General features: G+C 43.2%; 1 protein-coding gene across 5 annotated transcripts; it reads right to left on the bottom strand.

Moving 5' to 3' along the window:
• Positions 1–641: 641 nt before the first annotated feature.
• MKRN1 (makorin ring finger protein 1) lies at positions 642–23545 on the bottom strand. Of its 5 annotated transcripts, none has more exons than XM_084896761.1 (9): positions 23169–23545; positions 13439–13567; positions 6714–6943; positions 6061–6266; positions 4901–5005; positions 4151–4365; positions 3313–3423; positions 2641–2779; positions 642–2277 (listed from the first exon to the last, which is right to left on the bottom strand). In XM_084896761.1, exons 1-9 carry the CDS (start codon positions 23342–23344, stop codon positions 2068–2070), a joined length of 1521 nt encoding a protein of 506 aa, XP_084752887.1. In that variant the 5' UTR covers positions 23345–23545; the 3' UTR covers positions 642–2067. The 5 variants fall into 5 exon arrangements, with proteins under 5 accessions (XP_084752887.1, XP_084752886.1, XP_084752890.1 ...); XM_084896760.1 differs by having other exon boundaries at positions 6061–6287; positions 23169–23544; XM_084896764.1 differs by lacking the exon at positions 4901–5005 and having other exon boundaries at positions 3380–3423; positions 6061–6287; positions 23169–23544.
• Positions 23546–24888: the final 1343 nt, after the last annotated feature.

Below are 24888 nucleotides of genomic sequence, written 5' to 3'. Positions count from 1 at the left end.
TCTTGCCTAGACCCTTCTCCCCAGACTCAGCTATGCTCACAGAGCGGCTCCTGCGGGGTCTCTCCCTGCTTTCTGGACACCAAAAAGCCTGTCTCTCCTCTTCCCCCACTCCTGCTCAGGCTCACAGCATCTCTGGGGCCACATGGTCCATAGCCTGGCAGTAGCAGCTTAGGGTGGACTTCTGGCATTTCGGGGGCGGGGGAGCCACAGATGTTACTATGGCTACAATAAGCCAATATATAAAACTCTTAGATGTGGCAACATTTTCAATAACATAAATTCTTAGTCATCAAAACTAAAAATGCCAAAAAGGTATTTTATTAATAAAATTTCAGAATAGAATTAGGCAGCGCATGGGACCTACCTGTTATTTGCAGGAATGAGGCAGGTTCAAGTAAAAGCATATGTATGGCAGTGCCTGTGGTGGCCTAACAACTAATCTTACAAATTCTAAAATACAGACTAGTTTGATGATCCTGTTGGTAAGGTTTACCTCTCACACATCCGTCAGCGGGGTAGATGTCTCAAGATAGGGATCACTGTATCCACAGAAACTTCTCACTGATGAGCTGATCAAAGAGTCAGTGAAAAGAAATAAACAATATTCCAAACAGCTCATTAATACAAGACAGAAAGACAACTTAGGGTTTTTTATTGTTTTATTTGGGAAAGTGCTTCTTACAAAAGGGCAGCTGTAAAATACAGAGACCTCTGTAACAACGACTTGTTTTTTTCTTAAAGTGAAAGTACGGGTGGGATCCAAGGAATCAAAAGCAGTCGATGGGACAACTCGGGAGGATCTCCAAGTTATTTTCAGGAAACAGCAACAAAGTTCAAGCTAAATTTTCCGATCAAGGAATTCTAACAATTTAGCTTGTCTTGTGAATTACCAACCCCACCCCGCCCCCCCTCGAGTGGGAAAGCATAACTCATTACTGCAAACCAGTGACTCCACTACAAGAAACACCTTAGAACACAGTTTTGAATCACATCTGTCTACCTGCAAAGTACAGGGATGGAATGTGGCACATACCCACAAAAACACAAAAACCTCACAACAAAACCCCTCAAGCGAGGACAAAGGTTTGCCAAAAGGTGCCTGAACTGGAGGGTAAGAGCTTATTAAGCATTAAATACAACTGTGTATCCACAACCCCGTTTTGTGATAAGTTATGGGATAACCAGATAGTTGTACCCTCTATGGCTAAGCCCATTTATTCATATAGACAAAGCTAGCACTGCTCTAGTAACAGCTACCAACGTACTGCTTTGTCCTGTAAGATCTAGCTGCCACATTAGGCTGAACCACTAAGCCACTAAGGCTAAGAACACTGCACCTATGCAGGGAGGCAAGGCTTACCACACACTCGCACTCACACATGCCAAGTCTACCAGCTCTTGGGAGTCAACCTCAATTCTGCATTTCGTTTATGCCAATAAATCATTCTTTTAGAATCTTCCTGTCATATTAAACAGTAAAAATCTCCACACATTCGCACCTGGTTATGGTTATCCAGTAGTTATTACTTGTGTGCAATTATCAAGAGACCAAAACCACAGAACAAGTGCACAGGGTAGGGAACATACAAAAACACAGATGTGCAGATTTCAGCAGAAACCTCAAGTATCCGCCTTCTAGGTCTGTAGCACAGGCTACTTGCCACAGTTCAGATCCTTCACCCATCACCTCTTCTTGGACCCCAGAGCAGGGCCAAGGCTGTGGCTTTGGAACCCGGGTCCTCAGAATGAGTGCGGCCCGTCCATGAACACCCTCCAACTGTGAATCTGGTTGAAAACAGATGACGCAACAAACCTACACTAACTGTCTGACAGTTAAGTTCATGTTACAAAAAACTAACTTTAAGGTTTATTTTTGTAACTTTTAACCAGAGGAAACAACATACTCCGTGGGGAAAGGTGAGGGAGTAAGAAGACAGGCCCTGGGTACGAAGTTTCACGACAGCACCTGGAGTTGCTAGGCCTGCCTAGGAGACACGGGCACTGCCACACCACCACAGGGGACAGCCACTGGGCTCAGCAGACCAGTTCACACGCCACGCAAAGCTGCTATAGGTCCAAGTCATAAAAGTCTTCCAGCTCATCGTGAAACAAGTCCCACTCGTCTTCAGAGTCTGTCAGCTCGTCGTCCCCACCTGCAGCCAAAAGCATAAGCAACATCTCGCCCAGCTCAAAGGTGACCACCTCTTCTTCATCGTCAAAGGGGCTGCTGTTCTCTCTTTCCTCAATGAGCTCCCAGAAGTGGTTCCTTCGTTGGGCCTGTAAGAAACAAGGCCATGATAGGGGTGGCACTGTCGGGTGGCATCTTCTATCCTCTCCTTTCTAAGGCAAAACGTCCAGTACACCAGAGGGCATGGCGAACCCAACTTGTCACCACTTAGGGATCCACTTTACCAGTTCCTCCCCTCTGGTTACAGGATGCACAGGTTTAGGCTAGAGTTTTAAGCATTCTAGCTCTTCCTCTCATGCCCCTCCCAGTTTCCTGAGGTTGGTTCTCCTGCTTTAATACTCTAGTTTCACTCCCAGACCTGAGTGTTAACTTTCTCCTTCCCTTCCCCCAATCTGTGCAGGACTCAACTGAGATGGTGGTATTTTCCCTTCTTTAAGAAAAGCGAGAATTACCCGGTATCTGCTTGATGTTCCCACTTTCTGCCTCTGTGGCTCCTCTCTACGGCCATCGGGGTACGCATGCTTGTAAAAACAGTTCCCTCCAAATGGGCAGCTCCCACGTCCTTCATCAAAATACCTGCACGCCTTGTTGCTGGAAAGGAAAATATCGCAACCCTTATTCACAGTGGATTTCAGGCCTGTTTGCAACCCATATCCGGGGTTTCTCTAAACAGCTCGGGACGGAACCGGTATGTCAGTTTACCGCCCTCCCCAGCTGTGTCCTTAAAGGTGTGTGTGCTAAAGCGTGAAACATTAGCTAGAGACAGATACTCTGTCCAAGTGTAACTAAAATTTAACAGCTCTACCAGGGCAGATCCAGCAGAGAAAACCTCTAGAAAGCCCCCACCACCCCAAGAATACAGGAGAAGAACATGGATTCAGGAAGATGGGGCTTTAGTTACCAGAAGCACAGACTTCATGGTAACACAGTCCCTCGGCACACACCCCAAGGGCTGTGCTGTGGCAGGACATGTAACGGGTGTTACTGGGACGACAAAACAAACTGCCCTGGGAGCAAAAGGAAGGGCAGGAAGGAGGTAGGAGTGTGTAACGCAGCCTGTTCTTTTCAAAGCGAACCCAAGCTCCACGGGGATCTTGGCTGAAGAAAAGGCTGAGTGCTCATACCTCATTGCCTCCTTGTATTTCTGAATGAGTTTCTGCTTCTCTTCTTTCTCCTCCACCCAGTACTCACTTGGAATGACAAAGTTAGATGTGATTCGGCATTCTGGGCAGGACCTGGGAAACAATGAACAGGCTGCAGTGCAAATTCCCCTCCACAGGCCCACTCTAAGGACACACCCCGGTGGGTCACCTCCAGGTTTAAAGACTTAAGGTCCATCCACCTCAGTGGGCATCTCCTGAAAGGGTCCCCCAACACTCACACAACTGACCCTCTCCCTTGAGGCAAGACAAGCTCCTTTACAAATGCAGCTCACTGGCTAGCCAGTTATTAGCAAAAAGAAAACACAGAACTTAGGTTAAAATAAGTAACAAAAGAAGACATTTCACACAGACTCCTTTTTCTTTCGTTTAAATAAATTTATTTCTTGCAACTTTGCTCTGTTTAAGTTATGCTGTTTTTGTTCAGTTATGAGAACAATCTTAAAGGATGGTAGATTATTGGCTAGCTTAATGGATGAAATAAGAAAGTGTAAAACGCCAGGAAACATACAATCAGAGCTAGGGAAGCTGGTTCACTGAGCCTAAAGGGGCTAATCCGTTAAACAATCTCCTCAGAAAAAGATTCTACTGTTACATCGGGTTTCCTCGTTCAAATAAAAGTAGACCAACTAACCTAGAAGCTAGCGGAAATACAAACAAGAAACCCCAATCCAAAGAATACCCCCGTCTCAAGATAAAATGCATGCATCTAAATGCGGTCCATCTGCTTGAAAGTTGGCACAAGACACTAAATTCTTCCCCAAAATAGAAAGCACAAACGAAGATTGGGGAGGAGTCTCACTTTATGATCTTGCTCTCAAATTGCTTAGCGCTCCTCCACTTGCGAATGCACTTGAGGCAGTAGGTGTGGCTGCAGTTGGAGAGGATCCCGAAGCGGCGCTCACCGGGGTTGGCTTTCTCGTAGACCACCTCCATGCAGATGCCACACACCTTGTCCTTGCTGCGCTGGACGGCAAACGACAGCTCCATGTCCTTCTCATGGGCCTCGATGCAAGACTAGAGAGAGTGGAGAGAGACGTGTCATCAGGCACTGGATGACAAAGACTTCACCTGGACAGTTAATGAGTGGTGTTCAGAGAGCCACATAGTCAACTTAAGAGTTAGTGTCCCCAATTTCGCAGCAGCTTTGTTAGTTCACAAGTGAGTACAGGTACACTGGCATTTTGGGATGTGACATTACTAGAAAAGTCGCACAATAAGGACTTAACTTCAGGAACTGAAAAATTATACAATTTTCTCAATCCTGCAAGTCAACCCCTGTTTGTTACCTTCATTAAAGGCCATTTTCATGCTAAGTTTGTTGACTTTCTCATTTCTAGATGGAAAATGCAATTGGGATTAGGGCCCTAAATTATAATCTGTCACAAAACAGGGTGAATGAAACTAACGTTCATTAGGTGACAATTCTGTGCCAGGCACATAATTTACACATAAAAACAGCTTTACTGCCGAAACCGGTTTGGCTCAGTGGATTGAGCTTCGGCCTGCAGATTGAAAGGTCCCAGGTTTGATTCCAGTCAAGGGCATGTACCTTCTTGGTTGTGGGCACATCCCCAGTAGGGAGTGTGCAGGAGACACCTGGTTGATGTTTCTCTCTCATTGATGTTTCTAACTCTCTATCTCTCTTCCTTCCTCTCTGTAAAAAAAAATAAAAATAAAATAAAAATCAATAAAATATATATATATAAAAACAAAACAGCTTTACTGAGATATAATTCACATACCAGATAATATGCTCATTTAAAATGTACAATTAGCCATAGCCAGTGTGGCTCAGTTGGTTGGGCTGTCGTTCTGTGCATGGAGAGGTCACCAGTTTGATACCCAGTCAGGGCACACACCCAGGTTGCTATCTCCATTGGGGGGGGAGGGGGGCCCGCGGGGGGCAGCCCCCCCGCTGGGGGGAGAAGGCCGCTATGCAGAAGGCAGCCCGATAGAGAAAAAGAAATATCTTAATGTGAGGGCCTTATTTCTTTTTTTTTTCTAAATATATTTTATTGATTTTAAAGGAGGAAGAGGGAGAGAGAGATATAGAAACATCACTTATGAGAGAGAATCATTGATTGGCTACCTTCTACATGTCGTCCCTGCCCCCCTCACTGGGGACCAAGCCCACAACCCAGGCATGTGCCCTTGGCCAGAATTGAACCTGGGACCCTTCAGTCCACAGGCTGATGTTCTATCCATTGACCCAAACCAGCCAGGGCAGGATCTTATTTCTTTTCTTTTCTTTAAAAAAAAAATATATATATATATATATATATATATATATATATATATATATATATATATGTGTGTGTGTGTATATATATATATATATATATATATATTTTATTGATTTTTTTTTTTTTTTTTACAGAGAGGAAGAGGGATAGAGAGAAACATCAATGAGAGAGAAACATCAACTAGCTGCCTCCTGCACACCCCCTACCGGGGAGGTGCCCGCAACCAATGTACATGCCCTTGACCGGAATCAAACCTGGGACCCCTCAGTCTGCAGGCCGACGCTCTATCCACTGAGGCAAACCGGTTCTGGCAGGATCTTATTTATTGATAAAACATTCAAAAAGCCCAGGAAGGAAAATATCCCTACTGACCAATATTTCAATTCACCAAGCGTTTCTCTGAAGCCAACCAAACAAACAGGCAATGCTGTGAATAGGGAAATACATTGTCGTCCTAGAAACTTACTTTTATGTGCTGTGACCTCTGGGCAGCGTCCACCGGGTGCAGGACCTGCAGGCCGCACATGTCACAGGAGTCCCCGTGGAGATACACGCAGTTCTCCCCGTAGCGGCACTCTCCCACGGCTGCATAGGGACAGAGCTGCTGCTTCGTGTCCACTGCCGCCGGCTCCTTCTCAGGCTCTTCCTTGGTCCCTGAGCCCTGCAGGGGTGCTTCAGGGCAAGAAGGGGCAGCTGAAAGGGAGTGGTAAAGGTCCAACACGGATCAGGCGGGTAAACTAGGGCCTTGCTGAAAAGAAGGGTCATTAAACTCCAGAACAATTTCCTGAACTAATTTCCTTACTCTTGGAAGAAATGAATTTTTCCCCCTAATGCTGATATTTCTGAGATTAGGCTGATAAAAGGGGGGTGGGGAGCTCTTTATGTATCTTTTGTGCAGCTGTACTGATAAAAGGAGGCTTCGGTTTTTCAACATTCTAAATCTAATACTATTGGGATCGTCAAGTTCCTTTCACTCCATCTGTCAGTTTCAGGTCATCTGATTTAGATTTAGGATTAGGCTGCATGTGAAGACTGACAACCAGAAGGTTGTGAAACTCAGTAAATTTGATGCACTACTTTCTAGCCCTCTGACCTGTTTTTATTCTTCAAAATACTCACTACGGCCACAGTAGGGCTGCCCAGGAACAAACTCAATGGCATTCACCCAGTCTTCTGAACCTGCTCCTACAGTTGCAAAGTTTGAATTTCTTGACTCAGCCTCGCCCGTATTCATTTCAACAATCGGTCCAACTACTGGTGAGAGGCTTGAGGAAGCAGCAAGGGATGGTTTTGCAGTTGGATCTATAGCAGTTGCTTCTTCCTGTTTCAATGGTTTGCTATGTTCGTATCTAAAAGAAGAAGAAAAAATAAATAAAATTAAAAGTCAGTAGTCAAAGTACCAGCAGAACCCTCTAGATGGGATATCTATTCCCTGATCCTTTGTAAACTGCTGTGCACATGGATCATCTGGGAAAATGTTCAAAGGCAGACACCTCTTCTGCACCCACGTGATGCTCCCACTGCGGGCCCAGGTTCCGCACTGCAGAACAAGGTCACAGATAAGGGACAAAAAATGTTGGCCTGTGTGGCCAAAACAGACTGATTCATCAAAGCAAGGCTGGCACTCAAATTCAACAAGTGGAAATATGGAACCCATTTTACCAACACATAAATTAAAATGCTCCCATTATTAAAATCCACTGTTATAACTTACGCTATGTACCAAGTAGTTCTTCAATTACTTAATTGGCAATACTAAACATGGGTCATGTGTTTACATTTAAACGTTTACATTTAAAAAATAAGTAAAATCCAACTAAAGACTATCTTTTAGCTTATAGCAAACAATTGCCGAGTTGTTTTTATCCTTATATTATCTTAAAATTTCATATTCCTATTTTGCTTTGTAGAACAAATCATTTTGAGTTTCCTGCTATCAGCTACAAAAGCCAATACATTTTATTACATAGCCTGGAATCATGCCAACTGAGAAGAAGGAGCTGTCATGAATATGCTTTTATCATCTTACTGCCTCCTCAAAACTCGTGAAAGAAGTATTCATTTTAGAAATGATGTAGACCACATGTGTCAAACACAAGGCCCGCGGGCCAAATCCAGCCCGCCAGGCCTTGCAATGTGGCCCGCACCGCGCTGTCATCACTGCACTCCACTGTCAGTTTATGACATTGTCAGTTTATGACTGTTCAGTAAACCATTCGGCCCGCGATTTAGGCTGGATTTTAGATTTTGGCCCCTTCTCTGATTGAGTTCGACACCCCTAATGTAGACGATGAAATGGTCAAATAAGTGATATGCTAGGTCTCATGTAAATCGTAAGCTGTTTTTCACAAAATGGCAACCATTGGCCAAATCTAGCTACTTATTCTTTTTTTTTTTTTTAATATATTTTATTGATTTTTCACAGAGAGGAAGGGAGAGAGACAGAGCTAGAAACATCGATAAGAGAGATACATCGACCAGTTGCCTCCTGCACAACCCCCACCGGGGATGTGCCCGCAACCAATGTACATGCTCCTGACCGGAATTGAACCTGGGACCCCTCGGTCCGCAGGCCGAGGCTCTACCACTGAGCCAAACTGGGTTCGGCTAGCTACTTATTCTTAAATGAAATTTAAAACGCACTTCCTTGGTCCATGCACTAGCCACATTTTCAAGTGTTCCAAAGCTATACATAGCACATTTCCACTATCAGAAGCACTGCTCTGGTTGTTTTAAAACCTTGGAAATCTAGCCCCAAATCCTCACTTTTCAGATTAAGTAATCCCAACTTGAAAGAGGATAGCAGAAAACATTTTATTTTCACAGTCTTGAAGTTAGAAGAGGACCTGGGCTTTGTAAAGAAGGCAGGCTTTAATTTAAAATGCCCCCCTCCTCGGAGAAAGGCTTCAGGGCTTTGGGAATTAAATGTCAAGATGCAGAAACAGCCCTGGCCAGGTAGCTCAGCTGGTTAGAGTGCCATCCTGATACACCATGGTTGTGGGTTCAATCTCCAGTGAGGACACATACAAGAATCTACCAATAAAGGCATAAATACATAAAACATCAAATCAGCTTCTCTCTCTCTAAAATCAAATTTAAAATTTTTAATAAAAAAGATGCATAGCCCAACCAGTTTTGCTCAGTGATTGAGAATCGATCTATGAACCGCAAGATTCCTGGTCAGGGCACTGCCAGGTTGCAGGCTTGATCCCCAGTAAGTGGCGTGCAGGAGGCAGCCATCATTGATGTTTCTCTCTCTCTCTTCTCTAAAATCAATATATAAATGCATAAAGGGTCTTAGAAACAGATATACACCCATATTTTAGTTCTTTCTCCTTTGCCATATTCATTTTAAGGATTTTAGGGTATATGACTCAACAGTCATTAGATTATCAAACTGCAAATATTTTGGTTTTAAGGCAAATTTATCAATGAATCAACAAAGTATAGTAAATTTTTCAAAGCAAAGAGTATTAACTAGAAAGTTCACATCTGTACATAAATTCTCTTGCTTTCAAATAGTCTACAATTTTCTATGGGTATAGAGAAGAATCTGTTTTAAGACCAGACTAAAAAGGAAAAAAGAACCAGACTAAAAATTTGAGATAAATATACTGGGCTACTTTTTTTTTAATCAACACTTAATTATAGCCATGTACCATCTACTGAGGAGTCAAATGTGAATAAAACAAGGTCCCTGCTAAAATGAAAATTTTGAACATTAACCTTTTAAATTAAGAGTTTCTCTGGAAAAGAAATGTATATCAAACAAAAGCAACATTATTCTAAGGGATTACATTGAGGAGAAAACACTGTATTTAAATTTATATTAAGACATTAAGAAGCAGCCGAAACTAGTTTGGCTCAGTGGCAGAGTATCGGTCTGCGGACTGACTGAAAGGTCCCAGGTTCGATTCTGGTCAGGGGCATGTACATTGGTTGTGGGCACATCCCCGGTCGGGGGTGTGCAGGAGGCAGCTGGTCAATGTTTCTCTCTCATCAATGTTTCTAGCTCTCTAGCTCTCTCCCTTCCTCTCTGTAAAAAAAAAAAAAAAAAAAAAAAAAAAAAAAAATCAATAAAAAAAATATATATATATTAAAAAAAAAAAGACATTAAGAAGCATATGTTCTAAAAAACACCACCACCAACAAAAATATGTTCTCAAAAAGTCTACCTTTTTAGGGAGAGTTATTTCCTTAGTGCAGTATAGAGCTAAATAAAATGTGTTTCTGAGTCAAGATTTGTAAAGATAAAGCAAGGAAAAAAGAGTAAAAGCCAAGGCTACAATTCTGAAAGATGCTTACCAAAAAGTTAAGGGGATGGAGACTAGACTGGTATTGAGCACACAGTACAATTTACAGAGGATGTGTTATAAAAGTGTACCCCTGAAACTTGTTATTAACCAAAGTCACCCCAATAAATGTAATTTAAAAAGTAGTTTGGGCCCTCGCTGGTTTGGCTCAATGGATACAGCGCCAGCCTATGGACTGAAGGGTCCCAGGTTCCATTCCGGCCAAGGGCACATGCCTGGGTTTCAGAATCGATCCCCAGTAGGGGGCGTGCAGGAGGCAGACAATCAGTGATCTCTCTCATTGGTGTTTCTATCTCTCTCTCTCCCTTCCTCTCTAAAATCAATTATATATATATATATATATAAAAGTGGTTTGGTGCTGAAACCGGTTTGGTTCGGTGGTAGAATGTCCATCTGCGGACTGAAAGGTCCCGGGTTCGATTCTGGTCAAGGGCATGTACATTGGTTGCAGGCACATCCCCAGTAGATGTGCAAGAGGCAACTGGTCGATGTTTCTCTCTCATTGACATTTCTAGCTCTCTATCTCTCTCCCTTTCTCTCTGTAAATAAATAAATAAATAAATAAATAAATAAATAAATAATAAAAATCAATAAAATAAAATAAAACTCTTAAAAAAAATAAGTGGTTTGGTGAAACATGGACTTCCTTAAGAGCAGGACCGGTCAACTAGGCTCTCAGGCAGAATCCAACCACAGCTAACAATGGTTACATCATCTTTAAATGGTTGAAAAAAAGATCATTTGATGGCACACAAAATTACATGAAATTCACATTTCAATATCTCAAAATAAAGTTTCACTCTAGTCCTAATATATCAGCTTATATATATTATCCATGGCTGCTTTTGTGCTAGAGACCCTTATGGCCTGCAGAACCAGAAATATTTCTTCTCTAGCCCTGTGGAGTGAGGCTGCCAACCCCTGCTTAAGAGGATTCTCCCATCTATTAGATTCACAGTCCGTGAGAGCAGTTTTGTTCTAGTTATTATTTAATGGATTATCACAGAACCACTGATCTTTTTAGTCACAGTGTTAAGTGATGAATTAAAGCTAACAGTAAAACAAATAGGAGTTTTTCTTTCACCTTCTCCCAAGAAAACTTTGATACATACAATCAATTTCTACCTAAGGACATTTAATCCATGTTTCCTCTAGCTCTGAGCAAGAAACTTTTCTCTAGGTTGGCTTGCAACTCGCTACTCCCAATCACTCCCAGGTCTGGTGTCTGCCTGTAAAGATTTTAATGTATGGGATTTAATAGGTCCAGAGGGCAAAACCCCTCCCAAAGCAGCTGTCAACCAAGGCAATACTGCCTCTCTCCTGGGGGGTGTTTAGGAACAATGACTTGGAGCTTTAAAGGATTTAGTTGATGGGGAGGAAAGATGCAGACTACAAGCCTGGGCAGCGAGGACCTGGCCTCACTAGATAACAGCACCACCACTGTGTAACACTGACGTGGTGCCACTTCTGAACTGCTAGAACTAGGATACTACCTTTCACTATAAACTATCCCCTGGATGAGGAGTTACATTATTTTATATCCCTGGGCATTGGTGAAGTTGGAAAAAAAGATTCCTAGAGAGTAAAAGTGAAAAGTAGATTTAAGTCCCTAAGCATAATTTTAACAACAAAAAACAGGCAGTCATGGAACCAGACCCTCCCTAGGGCTCCCTCCTTGCCTCATCTATAATCCAGCTTGTAATAATCACTCCCATCGGCCGGTCCACACGATATCACCAAACTCCCCTTTCAGGCAGCACCCCAGTACACAGGTTTCCCCAACTCCTTCTACTTTATTCACAAGGGCTCTACACACAGTTCAAATCAGCATCGTGCCCCAAAGAGGGAGCTATAGCCTTAATATAAAGAAAACTAAGGGCATTCTGGGATTTTCTGAGGAGAGAATCACTGTGCCACTTTCTCCTTTCCAGTAATATTGCAATGAAAAAAAAACTAGGGCAAGTTATTGACTGCTACTCTCACACATCAGGAGTTCCACTTCTAAGCTCCCACTCACATGAAAGGACCTTTCCCCCCCTCTATTCTTGCTAAATTTCCTAAGAAAACATGTGGGATGACCTAACCTTAATGTGTTACCCATCAATAATGTCTTAGTCTTTTGAACTTTAAGCATTTGAACCGAGCAGCTGACACAAGTCTTATCTAACAGGGATACTACTATTAAAATCAGCTATGACACTGCCAATCTGTCTTACCATACTCCGCCCTTCCAAAGGTGGAGCCCAACCTCCTCTTGAACCCGGGCTGGACTCAGTGACCTGCTTGTAGCAAACAGAACAGAGTGGAAGCACCAGTGAGGGCTTCTGAGACTAGGTCATAGAAGCCATTGTGGCGGTGTCCCGGCGCTCTCTTGAACCCCTGCTCTGGGAGAGCCAGCCACCAAGCGGGAGGGCACCACAGGAACCCTAGGAAAAGGTTCCCACTAGCAGTCACCGGAAAGGTGATCCTCCAGCCCCTGTTAAGACCAGATTATGACAGCCCTGCCCCAAATCTTTATACAAATCTGAGAGTCTGGGCTAGAACCACAGACCCCCAGAAACTGGTAGTTGTTTTTAATCTGCTAGATTCTGGGACAATTTGTGTAGCATTAATAAATAACATATTCACACACCTAGATATTTTCTGAAATGGGAATATAAAGAAAGCTCTACCCAATTCTGAAGCAGAACGCACCATTACTGAAATGTAACTTAACAGGATTATAGTACCAATTCAATGAACAATAGAAATTAATTAATCCCTGTTGGTTCTCTAACATCCAGAATTAGATACTAAAGATATTCTTGAATAACTTTCCCTAAATCTTAGCTTATAATTATTCTTGGGAGCTGCAATGGGGACAGGTTTAGGGAAATTTGGTTGGGATGACAATCCCTTTTAACTAGCAACCTAATACACTTTTCCAATGGTGAAACCAGTTCTCACCATAGAGAACTTCATGAAAGCAGTCCCGCTTGGTCCAATATGCACTTCATTCTTGGTTTAAAGAGGAAACGTCATACACAAACATACCTTCACCACTTCCTATACCTACATTTGCAGAAGCTGCTCCTCAGGCATTAACTAAACTTAGAATTGTATTACAAATTCATTTTTTAAATGTATAATAGCCCTAGCCAGTTTGGCTCAGTAAATAGTGTTGGCTTGCGGACTGCTTGCGGACTTAAAGGGTCTCAGATTCCATTCCAGCCAAGGGCACATGCCTAGATAGAGTGTTTGATCCCTCCCTAGTAGGGGATGTGCAGGAGGCAGCCAATCAATGATTCTCTCATCATTGATGTTTCTCTCTCTAGCTCTTTCACTTCCTCTCTGAAATCAATAAAAATATAAAAAATAAAGGTATTAATATTCCTTCCAAGTGAGAGATTTCCATCATTGCATTAACATTCCTAAGAAGTCCTTTTCAAAGCATTATTTTAACTCTAAATTACAATGCTATGGGGATTATGTACTTTACTAACTTTTTCCAATCCACCATTGAACACAACTGATTTGTGAGCAAATTCTTACCTGCAGCGGTCTCCGTAAATACAGTACCCTCGCTGAAAATACTTGCACAGCACACCGTATGGACTGTCAGAGAGGTCATGCGAGTAGCGACAGTTATCTCCTTCCTTACAAACCCCGTGCATGAAATACCTGTGAGACAAGGAACCACAAAGCTGGATTAGACAAAGTGGAGCCAATACTCAAAGAATTCATGACCAACGCATTCCACCAGCAATACACTAGTACTGTACACTAATCCTATATCCATGTTTATATTCTACACAAACACGTAAAATGAACAAAGTAGAACTAGACTATGATCATAAAATTATCCACTGAGATACCACAGGAAGGCTGCTTAATAGACACAAAGTTTAAATTTAAACTTTGAGATTGTCAATTTATCTTTCCAGGTTAAGTGTGACCACTGTTCTCATGTTATAATCCCAGTGGGTACATTCTTGTTTTTCACTAACTTTAGCCATAATGGCAGTTCTATCTGCTAAAATAAAAATCTAATATTAAAAGCAATAAACAAGGAGGGAAACCAAGATGGCGGCCTAAGTAAGCACCTAAGCTGCTGCCTGGCACAATTTCAAAACAACTAAAGTCAGAATGGACATCATCCAAACACACAGGAAAGCTGGTGAGTGGGAAATCTACAACCAGAAAGGAGAGGCTCACGGATCGGGCTGGGACCCACAAAGCGCCGAGGCAGAGAGACGCTCGTGTGCAGAGAGGAAGGGCGGCCAAATGCCTGGCTGACTAGAGGGTAAAGGAAGCCCCTGGCTGCACTGAACCCCACTTCCACCCCAACCCTGTCCGAAACCCCGTGGACCCAGGCTCAATCGGGTGGAATCTGGACTGTAGAGAAAGGCACCCGGAGACTCAGACTAGGAGACTCAGAAGAGCTGGGAGCCGCAGCAGGCAGGGTCAGGGCTGCCGGGAAGCCAAGACTGTCTGCTCAGAGGCTTTTACAATTTTGCAAGTCTGATCCTATAAGACTGTCTCCAATACAGAAGGTATCCCGGAGTAGACACAGCTGATACATTCAATTGGCCTGGAGATCAATTCCTCCCAGTGATACCAACAATCACGACTTAACTATAACAAGGCTATACGCGCAGTCCACAAAGGGGAGCACCAAGAGTGTCCACCTCAGGTAACTGGGGATGCTGACCCACCGGGCCATCTAGGCCAGCGTTTTTCAACCGCTGTTCCGCGGCACACTAGTGTGCCACAAGATGTTGCCTGGTGTGCCGTAGGTGCAGACAAGACAAGAATTTTATAATTTTTCACTATTTTGTTTACTTAATATTTCATAATAAAGTAATTATAAAATACTTTCTTTGTGTTTATTTGATTCCTATTCAAGAGAATTACTTTATATATAGTCAATGTAGGCACAGAGTTAAATTTTTTAACATTTTCTAATGGTGGTGTGCCTCGTGATTTTTTTCACGAAACAAGTGTCCCTTTGCCCAAAAAAGGTTGAAAAACACTGATCTAGGCCACCAAACACACAAAGCCACCCTTCCAAAACAAGGAGTGAAACAGCGAAAATGCCGAGAAAAGGAAACAGATCTCAAACAAGAGAAATGGAGAACAAAAGACTGGATATAGAGTTCAAAACCACGGCTATTAGGTTTTTCAAGAATTCCCTAGAAAAGGCCAATAAATTTAACGAGACCCTCGAGTATATGAAAAAGGACCAACTAGAAATTAAACATACCCTGGCTGAAATAAAAAAATATTATACAGAGATCCAACAGCAGACTACAGGAACACAAGAATCAAGTCAAAGATTTGGAATACAAAGAGGCAAAGGACACTCCTCTGGAGAAGCAAGAAGGGAATCCAAAAACTTGAAGATAGTGTAAGGAGCCTCTGGGACAACTTCAAGTGTACCAACATCAGAATTATGGGGGTGCCAGAAAAAGAGTGCAAAATACTGAAAACCTATTTGAATAATGACTGAAAACTTCCCCAACTGGTGAAAGAATAGACTTACAAGTCTTGGAAGAGCACAGAACCCCAAACAAAAGGAATCCAAAGAGGATCACACCAAGCCGCATCATAATTAAAATACCAAGGGCAAAAGACAAAGAGAGAATCTTACAAGCAGCAAGAGAAAAGCAGTTTGTTACCTATAAGGGAGCACCCTATCAGCTAATTTCTCAACAGAAACTATTGAGCAGGCCAGATGGGAGTGGCAAGAAATATTCAAAGTGATGAATAGTGAGAACTACAACAAAGATTATTCTACCCAGCAAAGTTATCATTCAGGATTGAAGGGCAGATAAAGAGCTTCAGATAAAAAAAAAAAAAAAAAGCTAAAGGAGTCGTCACCACCAAACCAGTATTATATGAAATGCTGGAAACAATGCCATGAGAAATATCTGAGATTTAATTACCTACGTTTTCTTTAAAATTTATTTTACTTATTGATTTGAGAGAGAGAGGAAAAGAGAGGAAGAGGAGGAGGGGAGGGCAAGTAGAAGGGAAGAAGGGAGAAGGAGAGGGAGAGGGAGAGGGAGAGGGAGAGGGAGAGGGAGAGGGAGAGGGAGAGGGAGAGAGAGAGAAAGAGAGAGAGAGAGACATGGAGAAGGAGGTATTCTTTAAGAAGAGGAAGAAGAAAAAAGGTAAGAATTATGATCAACAAGTACATATATATCAAGTGAATCTAAAAATAAGTGAATTAAAAATCTGAGGAACTGAACAAACTGGTGAATATTAATAGAATCAGGGGCAAAGAAAGAGAGTGGATTGGTAATTATCAGGGGGAAAGGGTGTGGGGGGTGCAGGAAGAGACTGGATTAAAAGGTTACACCTATGGCCAAGACCAGTTTGGCTCAGTGGATAGAGCGTTGGCCTGCGGACTGAAGGGTCCTGGGTTCGATTCTGATCAAGGGCATGTACATTGGTTGTGGGCACATCCCCAGTGGGGGGTGTGCAGGAGGCAGCTGGTCAATGTTTCTCTCTCATCGATGTTTCTAGTTCTCTATCCTTCTCCCTCTCTGTAAAAACTCAATAAAAATATATTTTAAAAAATTAAAAAATAAATAAATAATAAAATAAAATCTTACACCTATGGATGAGGACAATGGGGGTGAGGGGTAAGGGCAGAGGGTGGGAACCTGGTGGAAGGGAGCTATTGGAAGGGGTGGGGGAAACAATTGTAATAATCTGAGCAATAAAGATTTATTAAATTTGAAAGAGAAAGAAAAGTAAAATAAAAGCAATAAACAGGCTGGTTTGGCTCAGTGGATAGAGCATCGGCTTGCAGACTGAAAGGTCTCGAGTTGATTCTGGTCAAGGGCATGTACCTTGGTTACCAGCACATCCCCAGTAGGGGGTGTGCAAGAGGCAGCTGATAGATGTTTCTCTCTCTATCCCCCTCTCTTCCTCTCTGTAAAAAATCAAAAGTATATTTTAAAATAAATAAATACTCAGGAATCAAGGCAAATGTTTAAAAAAAAAAAAAGCAATAAACAGTGTGGTAATTGGGGAGGGGGGAATGGGTGGAGGTGGAAGAGGGTACAGAGGGATAAATGGTGATGGAAGAAAAAAGCAAGAAACAGTGAAGACTGGACCAGGTCAGACTGTTTGCTTCACTTCAAGAAACTGTTTTAATTATTTAAAAGCCACATGTAACAATATAAGCAACACTTGCTGCAAAGGTAGGGACAAAGAAAATCATTGTTATGTCCTCGTTTAGCAGACGGATCTCCCTGTGCCTTAGAGTGAGTGTACTGAACTAGCAGTTTCCATCTCAGTGGCAGGGCATGCCCCAGTGGTTCCTAAGGGGATCAGGCCCAGCAGCGCCAGCAGCTCGTGGAGGTTTGCTAGAAATGCACATTTTGAGACTTCACCTCAGACTTAATCTATAACTGGGGTAAAAGGGGGCTAAGGCAAGCAGCAACCTGCATTTCTCTAAATGACTCGTGGATCAGGGAAGCAATAAGGGTTTTATTTTAATCCAAAAGTGAGTAGAACCAAAAAACACACCACCCTCATCATCCCATCACTGACTCACCAGCATTAGTTTTTCTTCTTTTAGTCTTTCTCTTGAGCAGGGCTATGAAGGTTTAGTTTTGGCAGGCCACACCTCCCCACCGCTGGTAAGAGTAAAGGAGAAAGTGCCCATTTCCTGGGTCTAGGTAGAATATCAGTAAGCACATTCCACTTTGCCCACTGATTTGGAACGATACACAGGAAATAAATTCTCATTGACTTAAGGCTCTCCCCAATTAAAACGTGAAAGGTTACATAGCAATTTCCTGCATGTTATCTTCACAGCAGATAACATGGAAAGAAAGAATATCATTCTGGTGGAAAGAATTTATTAAGATCCTTAAATGCCCTAGGACTGCAAATCCATAACAAAATAAAACATGGTAGGCCAAATTATACTTAACATAATCAAACTTGGGTTTGAACTTTCTCTCAACCTCGGGGCTACTTTGTGCAGGCTTTAAAACTGTTTGAGAGCCATACCACCTAAATTTGAGCTACCCTATATCAACAGATAATTTTTTAAAATATATTTTTACTGATTTCAGACAGGAAGGGAGAGGGAGAGACAGGACATCAGTGATGAGAGAATTGTTGATCAGCTGCTCCTGCACGCCTCACACTGGGGATCGAGCTTGCAACCCACGCATATGCCCTGACCTGGAATTAAACCCTGACCTTCTAGTTCATAGATCGACCCTCAACCCATGAGCCACACAGGCTGGATCCAATAGGTAATTTCTAACTGCATTAAGTGAAGAGATTAAAACTTAACAAAACTACTAAGCAAGTAAATGATAGCTACATAGTAATCAATACCAGGGAGTAATCATGCTTCTGAGTTTCTATAAAAGTATCCACAGTTGAAAATAAGTTATTCATTAGAAACAGTGTCACTGTTTGAATACAGTCGCTTTCTGTCCCATCCCCAGTGGGAACACTTTTGCTCTTACATTCTAAATAAGACAAGAGTGCCTATACCTTCACTATTTATTTGGGGTCAGTTTAAGGTCAGAGATGCGTGTGTTTTTAAGGCTAGAGATTAAGCTGGGCAGTAGCTCCTAAATCTCAGGCACAATAATTGGAATTTCAGGTTTGTTCTTAAATCCTATTCTGCCATGGTCCCAATTCAGTGCATTGTTGCACTGAGGTTTATGATGCTCTTCTTTATGTCAAATTAAGTCACCTAGGATTCACTACAGGACAGCTGCTGACCTTACTTAACCTTGTTTCTTCAATCACTTGCTTCAAGGACCTCAACTCCATAATACCTGCATCTTAATGTTCAGCATGACACTCCACCTTCACACTTTTGCAACAAATACAGCAATATTGCTTTTTAAAAATATATATTTTATTGATTTTTTTACAGAGAGGAAGGGAGATAGAGTTAGAAACATCCATGAAAGAGATACATCAATCAGCTGCCTCCTGCACACCACCAATTGGGATGTGCCCACAACCAAGGTACATGCCCTTGACCAGAATCGAACATGGGACCTTTCAGTCCACAGGCCAGTGCTCTATCCACTGAGCCAAACCGGTTTTGGCCAATATTACTTTTTGATATCCATAAGGGGTGGAAACTTCTCTATAATTCAAAATAAAAGAGTAAAAAATAAGTCAACAAATAGATTGGATTGAGAAATAGAATCTCCCGGCAATAGAAGTTCCTGAGGTCCATAGTGAACATCACTGAAGGAATTCAAGCAGCACAAAGTCACCTGATACTGCAGAATCAACAGAAACACTAGAATACAAGCCCTAATTAGTCAGGGCCCAATGTGCACCAAGCATTATTTCACATTTATTTGGTATGTGTGGTCTGGGTTTTAGGTTCTTGTGTTTTGCTTGCAGTGGTACCAACACTGTTGGTATACCCAGAATTATCGACATTTCTCACGGTGAAATCCCTTCTTGCCAACCTATCTCTGTGTAAACCTAAGAGACTGGCATAATAGTGTAAGTTATAACAGGTAACAAAAAGGAAAAGGCAACCCACTACCAAGAATTCCTCCCTACAACCGAACCAATAAAAATGTCACCATTAAAATTCACCTGATGCCCCTGCCCAGACCGAGCTTGTCTTTCCCGGAGGTGCAGATTTCTAAGCCATAGATTTCTGCAGTTCCTTCCACCTGGAAGATTCTGTGACTCCAAGCAGACATTGTCGGGTAATAAAGACATGCCACTGCCTGGAATCCCCTGACCTACCTCGTGGAAGCCTAAGCATGATCAATATATATTGGCATGCTCACAGTTCCTTAGCATCATAACAATCTGACAATCTCTTTGGGAATTTATAGAAAATTACAGATCAATTAATTTGGAATTTAATCACTTCATCTGCTGTTATATTTCTCATTTTGGTATTTTAATGTACCCTGTTTCTCAAACTAGTTTGTAAATTTCTGGTGGTTAAGAACCATGCTTTATTCTGCTTATATCTCCTCAGTACCTATACACATAATACGTTTGTTTCCCTAAAAGATACCATTCAAATTCAGCTGATGCCCCAGTAGAGGAGAGCTAGGTGTCATGATGAATCATAGTGACAGTAGCCAATTAAATTTCCCTAGGCTGGAGAGCTTCTTCAAATACTATTCCTTCAAAACAAACAAACAAAACCCTAGAGTTGTAATGAATTTCAACTATAGATATGACAGCACTTAAAGACCTGAAAATTTTCCTTCATTTTTAAGCTATACTAACCTCATTTACAACTAGAATTTGCAAGTTACATGTTTCTTTACTAATTTTTGAACCCCCAAGGAAACTAAGAAGTGACAGCATTTCTATTTCATAAAATTCCTCCAATAAAAGATGAAAAAACGGCCTGGTGGGGGCAGCATAATACAGTTCCTTGAGAAAGATATACCTAGGATTTTCTAAAGCTGCAGAAATAAAACACAAGGAATATTTTGAGAGATCCTGAGCAATTAAAGACAAATATCCATCCTCCAAACAACTGCTAACTTCTAAGCACAGTAAACTCCAATGGTCGGCAAACTGCGGCTCTCAAGCCACATGCAGCTCTTTGGGTGTGGCTCTTCCACAAAATACCACGGCCTGGGTGAGTCTGTTTTGAAGAAGTGGCATTAGAAGAAGCTTAAGTTTAAAAAACTTGGTTCTCGCCGAAACCGGTTTGGCTCAGTGGAAAGAGCATCGGCCTGCAGACTAAAAGGTTCCAGGTTCGATTCCGGTCAAGGGCATGTATCTTGGTTGCCGGCACATCCCCAGTAGGGGGTGTGCAAATTCTTTCTCATCGATGTTTCCAACTCTCTATCCCTTTCTCTTCCTCTCTGTAAAAAAAAAAATCAATAATATATATATATATATATTTTTTAAATGTAAAAACTTTGCTCTCAAAAGAAATTCAATCTTTGTACTATTGATTAATAAGTTTGCCGACCCCTGCTTAGGTGAAGAAAGCCAAAATCCTAGGAATGAGGGAGAAATAGATACAAACACTAGAACAATCACTATCTTGAATTCAAAGGAGTTTTAGCTATCAAGTACACTGCAACTATTTATAATACAGTGTTATCGTTTCTTGAGCTTTTGGCTAAGATCAAGTGTATTTATTCATAAAACAATGCATTTCTGTATTCCCTTTAACATCTAGCCCACTCTCATTGTAGGCACTAATGTTTATTCACTGAATAACTGAATGAGGTGGTCCTAGAAAGACATATGTCCCATTTAAGTCCTTTGTCTTTGCTAATTCACAAGCTTTTTGTTTGTTTTGATTTTTAATGAAAGCAAGGAACATTACTAGTCCATATTGAAGTGGGTAATTTTAGGTGTGGATTTATCAACATCAAGTTATTACTGAATATGCCAGATACCCTACAAATAGGATAATGAAATAGAGCCTTGCTTTCAGAGCTCAAGTCTAGAATGAAAATATCACGATACTCCTCTGTTCAAGTTTTTTGTAAAGAGTAGATCATGTTGGTACCCAAAATAACCGAAAACAATGTCAAACAAGACATATCAATCAACTAACCTGAACATTTTTTCAGATAACTGTCTAGCAAGCTATTGACAGGTTTATGTAAAAATAAAAACCAAAACCCTGCACATCTAAGCCTGTATAGTGTTTTCTTCCCCCCCCCCATATTAGATTGCTTAGATAAGTAAATTTATTTAATACATACATCAATTGTTTCATGGGCAAAGAAACACCACTGGTCTGGGAACAATCTAGGATATTTCATTAACTCAAAGACCCTAAATGCAGGCAAAGAAGAAGAATCAGTTGGTAAGCCGTGTTTTGAATTCTGATGTTACTGGTGAGGAACTACAATAGAAAAAGAGAACCAGAAAAGGAAAAAGCATCTGACTTCGGGGAAAGTAAAGTAGAGGGAGTGACAATGAATTCTCTGCAGAGATGTCAAGTTGGGCTCCAGTTACAGACACAGCAGGATATGGAGGTTAAGTACATATGTCAGGTTGGTGAGAGGTTTTCTAGACTATTTAGCTTGCAGATGGTGCGAGAAATGCGAGTCCTTAAAGAAGTCACATCTTCAAGAGAGATTAAATTCATTGTAGATTGGGGCTGCAAGGTGAATGGCTGGGAAACTCAGGAAGACAAAGTTCCACTAGCACTTTAATTTTTTTTGAAGATTCAACTAGAACATATCAATCAACTGCAGCACATAAGTTTACATGGATGGGAATTCTTAAATTATCATTTTGGGGACACTGCACTTAATTCCTTTCTTAAGGTCTACCTAAAACAGCCTTGATGCTTCCTCCATCCTGTTACTTAAAGGTAATTAAGCTTATCATCTATGCCTTTAAATGCATCATATCAAAGACTGGCAGGGCTTCAATCTCGCTGTTAGTACAAGAACAGTGAGTTCTGTGTATTGGGAATATCTTTGCGTATCATCTCACACAGATGAAACCGGCAATTCGGATGGATTTTTGCAAATGAAAGCCTCTACTCCTACCGACCACGATCACATTTTTAAAACCCAAGCATCACATCAATGAAATGCTGTAACCTTATATATATATGTTATATGCGACAACTTGACAGTGTTTAACAGGCGTATACACGTTCCGATAAGAGCCATCCACTACCCCCTTAAAAGAAAAAACAAAAAACAACAACACTTCCATCTGACACACCAAACCAAAACAAAACCCGTCCCCCGGGCTGGAGGAGGTCTTGGACTCCCGTCCACGGACAGATGCGTGGATTTCAAAGAGAAACATTTCGCCCCGGGAGGGGAATGAATGGCAGCTCGCGCGAAACGTAGGGCGGAGGAGGATTCCGACCCGGCCCGGCACCAGACAAAGCTCGGAACCGCCAGCCTCGGCAAACACACGTACAAAGAAGAAATAACAAAAGCTACTTCTGCGGGCAGGGCGGGGGCGGGGGCGGGGGCGGGGGCAGGGACGCGGGCGGACGTTACAATCCGATGACAGGGCGGCCGCCGGCGGGGCCACCTCGCCGGCAACCGCGGCGGTGGCGGCGCTCCCGGGGAGGCAGGACCCCGGCGGCTGCAGCCGTCCGTTCCTCCCGCGCCTGCGGGGCCGGAGCCCGCGGGGACCGGCGACAATGAAGGGAGGAGCCACCCTACCTCTCGCTCCGGAGGGCGGCGGGCGGGGGTTGACGCAGCGCGGGCGGGGAGGCAGCGGCGGCGACAACCGCGGGGACAGCGAGACGCCGGCCGCCCCGCTCCTCCGCCCGCCCTCCCTGCACCGGCGCCGCGCAACGTCTCACCTGCAGGTGACCTGTTTGGTCCAGCCGCCGCCGCCGCCGCCGCCTCCCCCGCCCCCCGCCCCCGCGGACGGCGAGGTGGCTGCGGGGATAGGGGTGGGGGAGGCCGCCGCCGCCGCCGCCGCCGCTCCTGCTCCTGATGGTTTGGCTGTTGTTCCGGGAGCTGCAGCCTCCGCCATTACTGTTTATCCCACACAGCAATGGCACCGGAACTTCCGGATCACATAGTTCCGGTCCGGCTGCGGGGAGGTGAAGGCGGCGAGGCGACGGGAAGGGAGAGGAAGGAGATTGGGGCGCTGGCTCGCTCCCCTGGGCACCGCGTCGCGTCTCCGAGCGCTCTCGCCGCTCCAACTGCGGGCCCGAGCCGGGGCGCCCGCGGCCCGCCCCCGCGCCCTCTGATTGGTGGATCGCCCAGCCCCGCCCCCGGGGGCGGGGCCCGGGACCGGCCAGGTGGACCCCACCCCCTACTGCCCCCAGGCTCCCACTTGGGGAACCGGAGTCCTAATTTCAAGGGGCTGGCCCAGGGGGGTGCTTCCTAGCAGAAGCCGGTTCAGTGGAAAGGAGAGGAGGGAGCGGGGATTTGCGATCTGCTTAAATTCACTTTCCCACTTACCGGCTCTTCCAATCACTAGCTGTAGGAATTGTGCTAGGTACCCATTTTCTCCCCATCTCTCAAAGGGGATAATAATAGGCGCTACCTCATAAGGTTGCTGTGAGGATTATAAAACAAGCGTGGGGATCCCTGAGTTTACCTAGTAAACACAGCAATTCCTATTCCTAGCTCTTGTCTTTGAGCAGGTTAACTTACCTTTAAGTTTAAACAAATATTTTTACAATACCTACCCCAGAGGCGGTTGAGAAAATTAAATGAGTTCATGTAAAACCCTGATCACTGTGCTTCACGACGCAGTTAATACTTAATAGATAATGAACAAAAGGTGTCCAAATTCTAAGTCATATTTAAAACTATCAAGGTTAAAAATGTTTCCCATCCTATTACCGCTTTAATGCCCACTCAGATGCTGCAGATTAAGTCCGGAGTTTCTTAACTGATGAATGGAGTGGGATCCAGAGACATGGTAGCATGGAACAGAGTGCGGAGGGTGGGTGGGTGGTGATCAACCAAAGACCTTGTATGATTACATGCATAACCCATGGACACCGACAAAAGGGTGGTGAGAGTCTGGGGAGGGGGGTAGGCTGGAGGGGGGCAATGCAGTGAAAAGGGGGACACATGTAATACTTTCAACAATAAAGATTTAAAAAAGAAAAACAATAACCGTAAAAAAATAAATAAATCCTGAGCTTCCAGACAGGTTTCCATAAGCCCTCAAATCTGCTTTTCTACAGTATCTACCTTGAGAGTGAAAGTGCATCCCACTGATAATTAGACCACGAGGTAGCCAACTGAAACCAGACAGTAACAAAGTAGACAGAAAACAATGTTTCTCCCAAGGCCACATCAACGGCTGCAAAAGAACCAACAGTCCCTTTTGTGCAATTGCAGCTTTTTTACTAGTGACTCCCCCCAGACCCACTCCGTTCCTCCCTCCTACCTCCCCAAAGATTGCCGAGGCGCCCAGCTCCTACACTGCCCCAACTCAGGGCAGCACCCAACTCAGAGCGGGCTGCTCTTCCCTCAGAATCCCCCAGCATGAGCGCCAACTCTGTAAGAAATGCCCCCAGCTCCCCTTTCAGGAGGCCCCCATTCCTCTCCTGCATG

The sequence above is a fragment of the Pipistrellus hanaki genome, assembly GCF_964339955.1.
Source record: "Pipistrellus hanaki genome assembly, chromosome: 10".
Taxonomy (NCBI): domain Eukaryota; kingdom Metazoa; phylum Chordata; class Mammalia; order Chiroptera; family Vespertilionidae; genus Pipistrellus; species Pipistrellus hanaki.
This window is presented reverse-complemented; position numbering and strand designations above follow the sequence as displayed.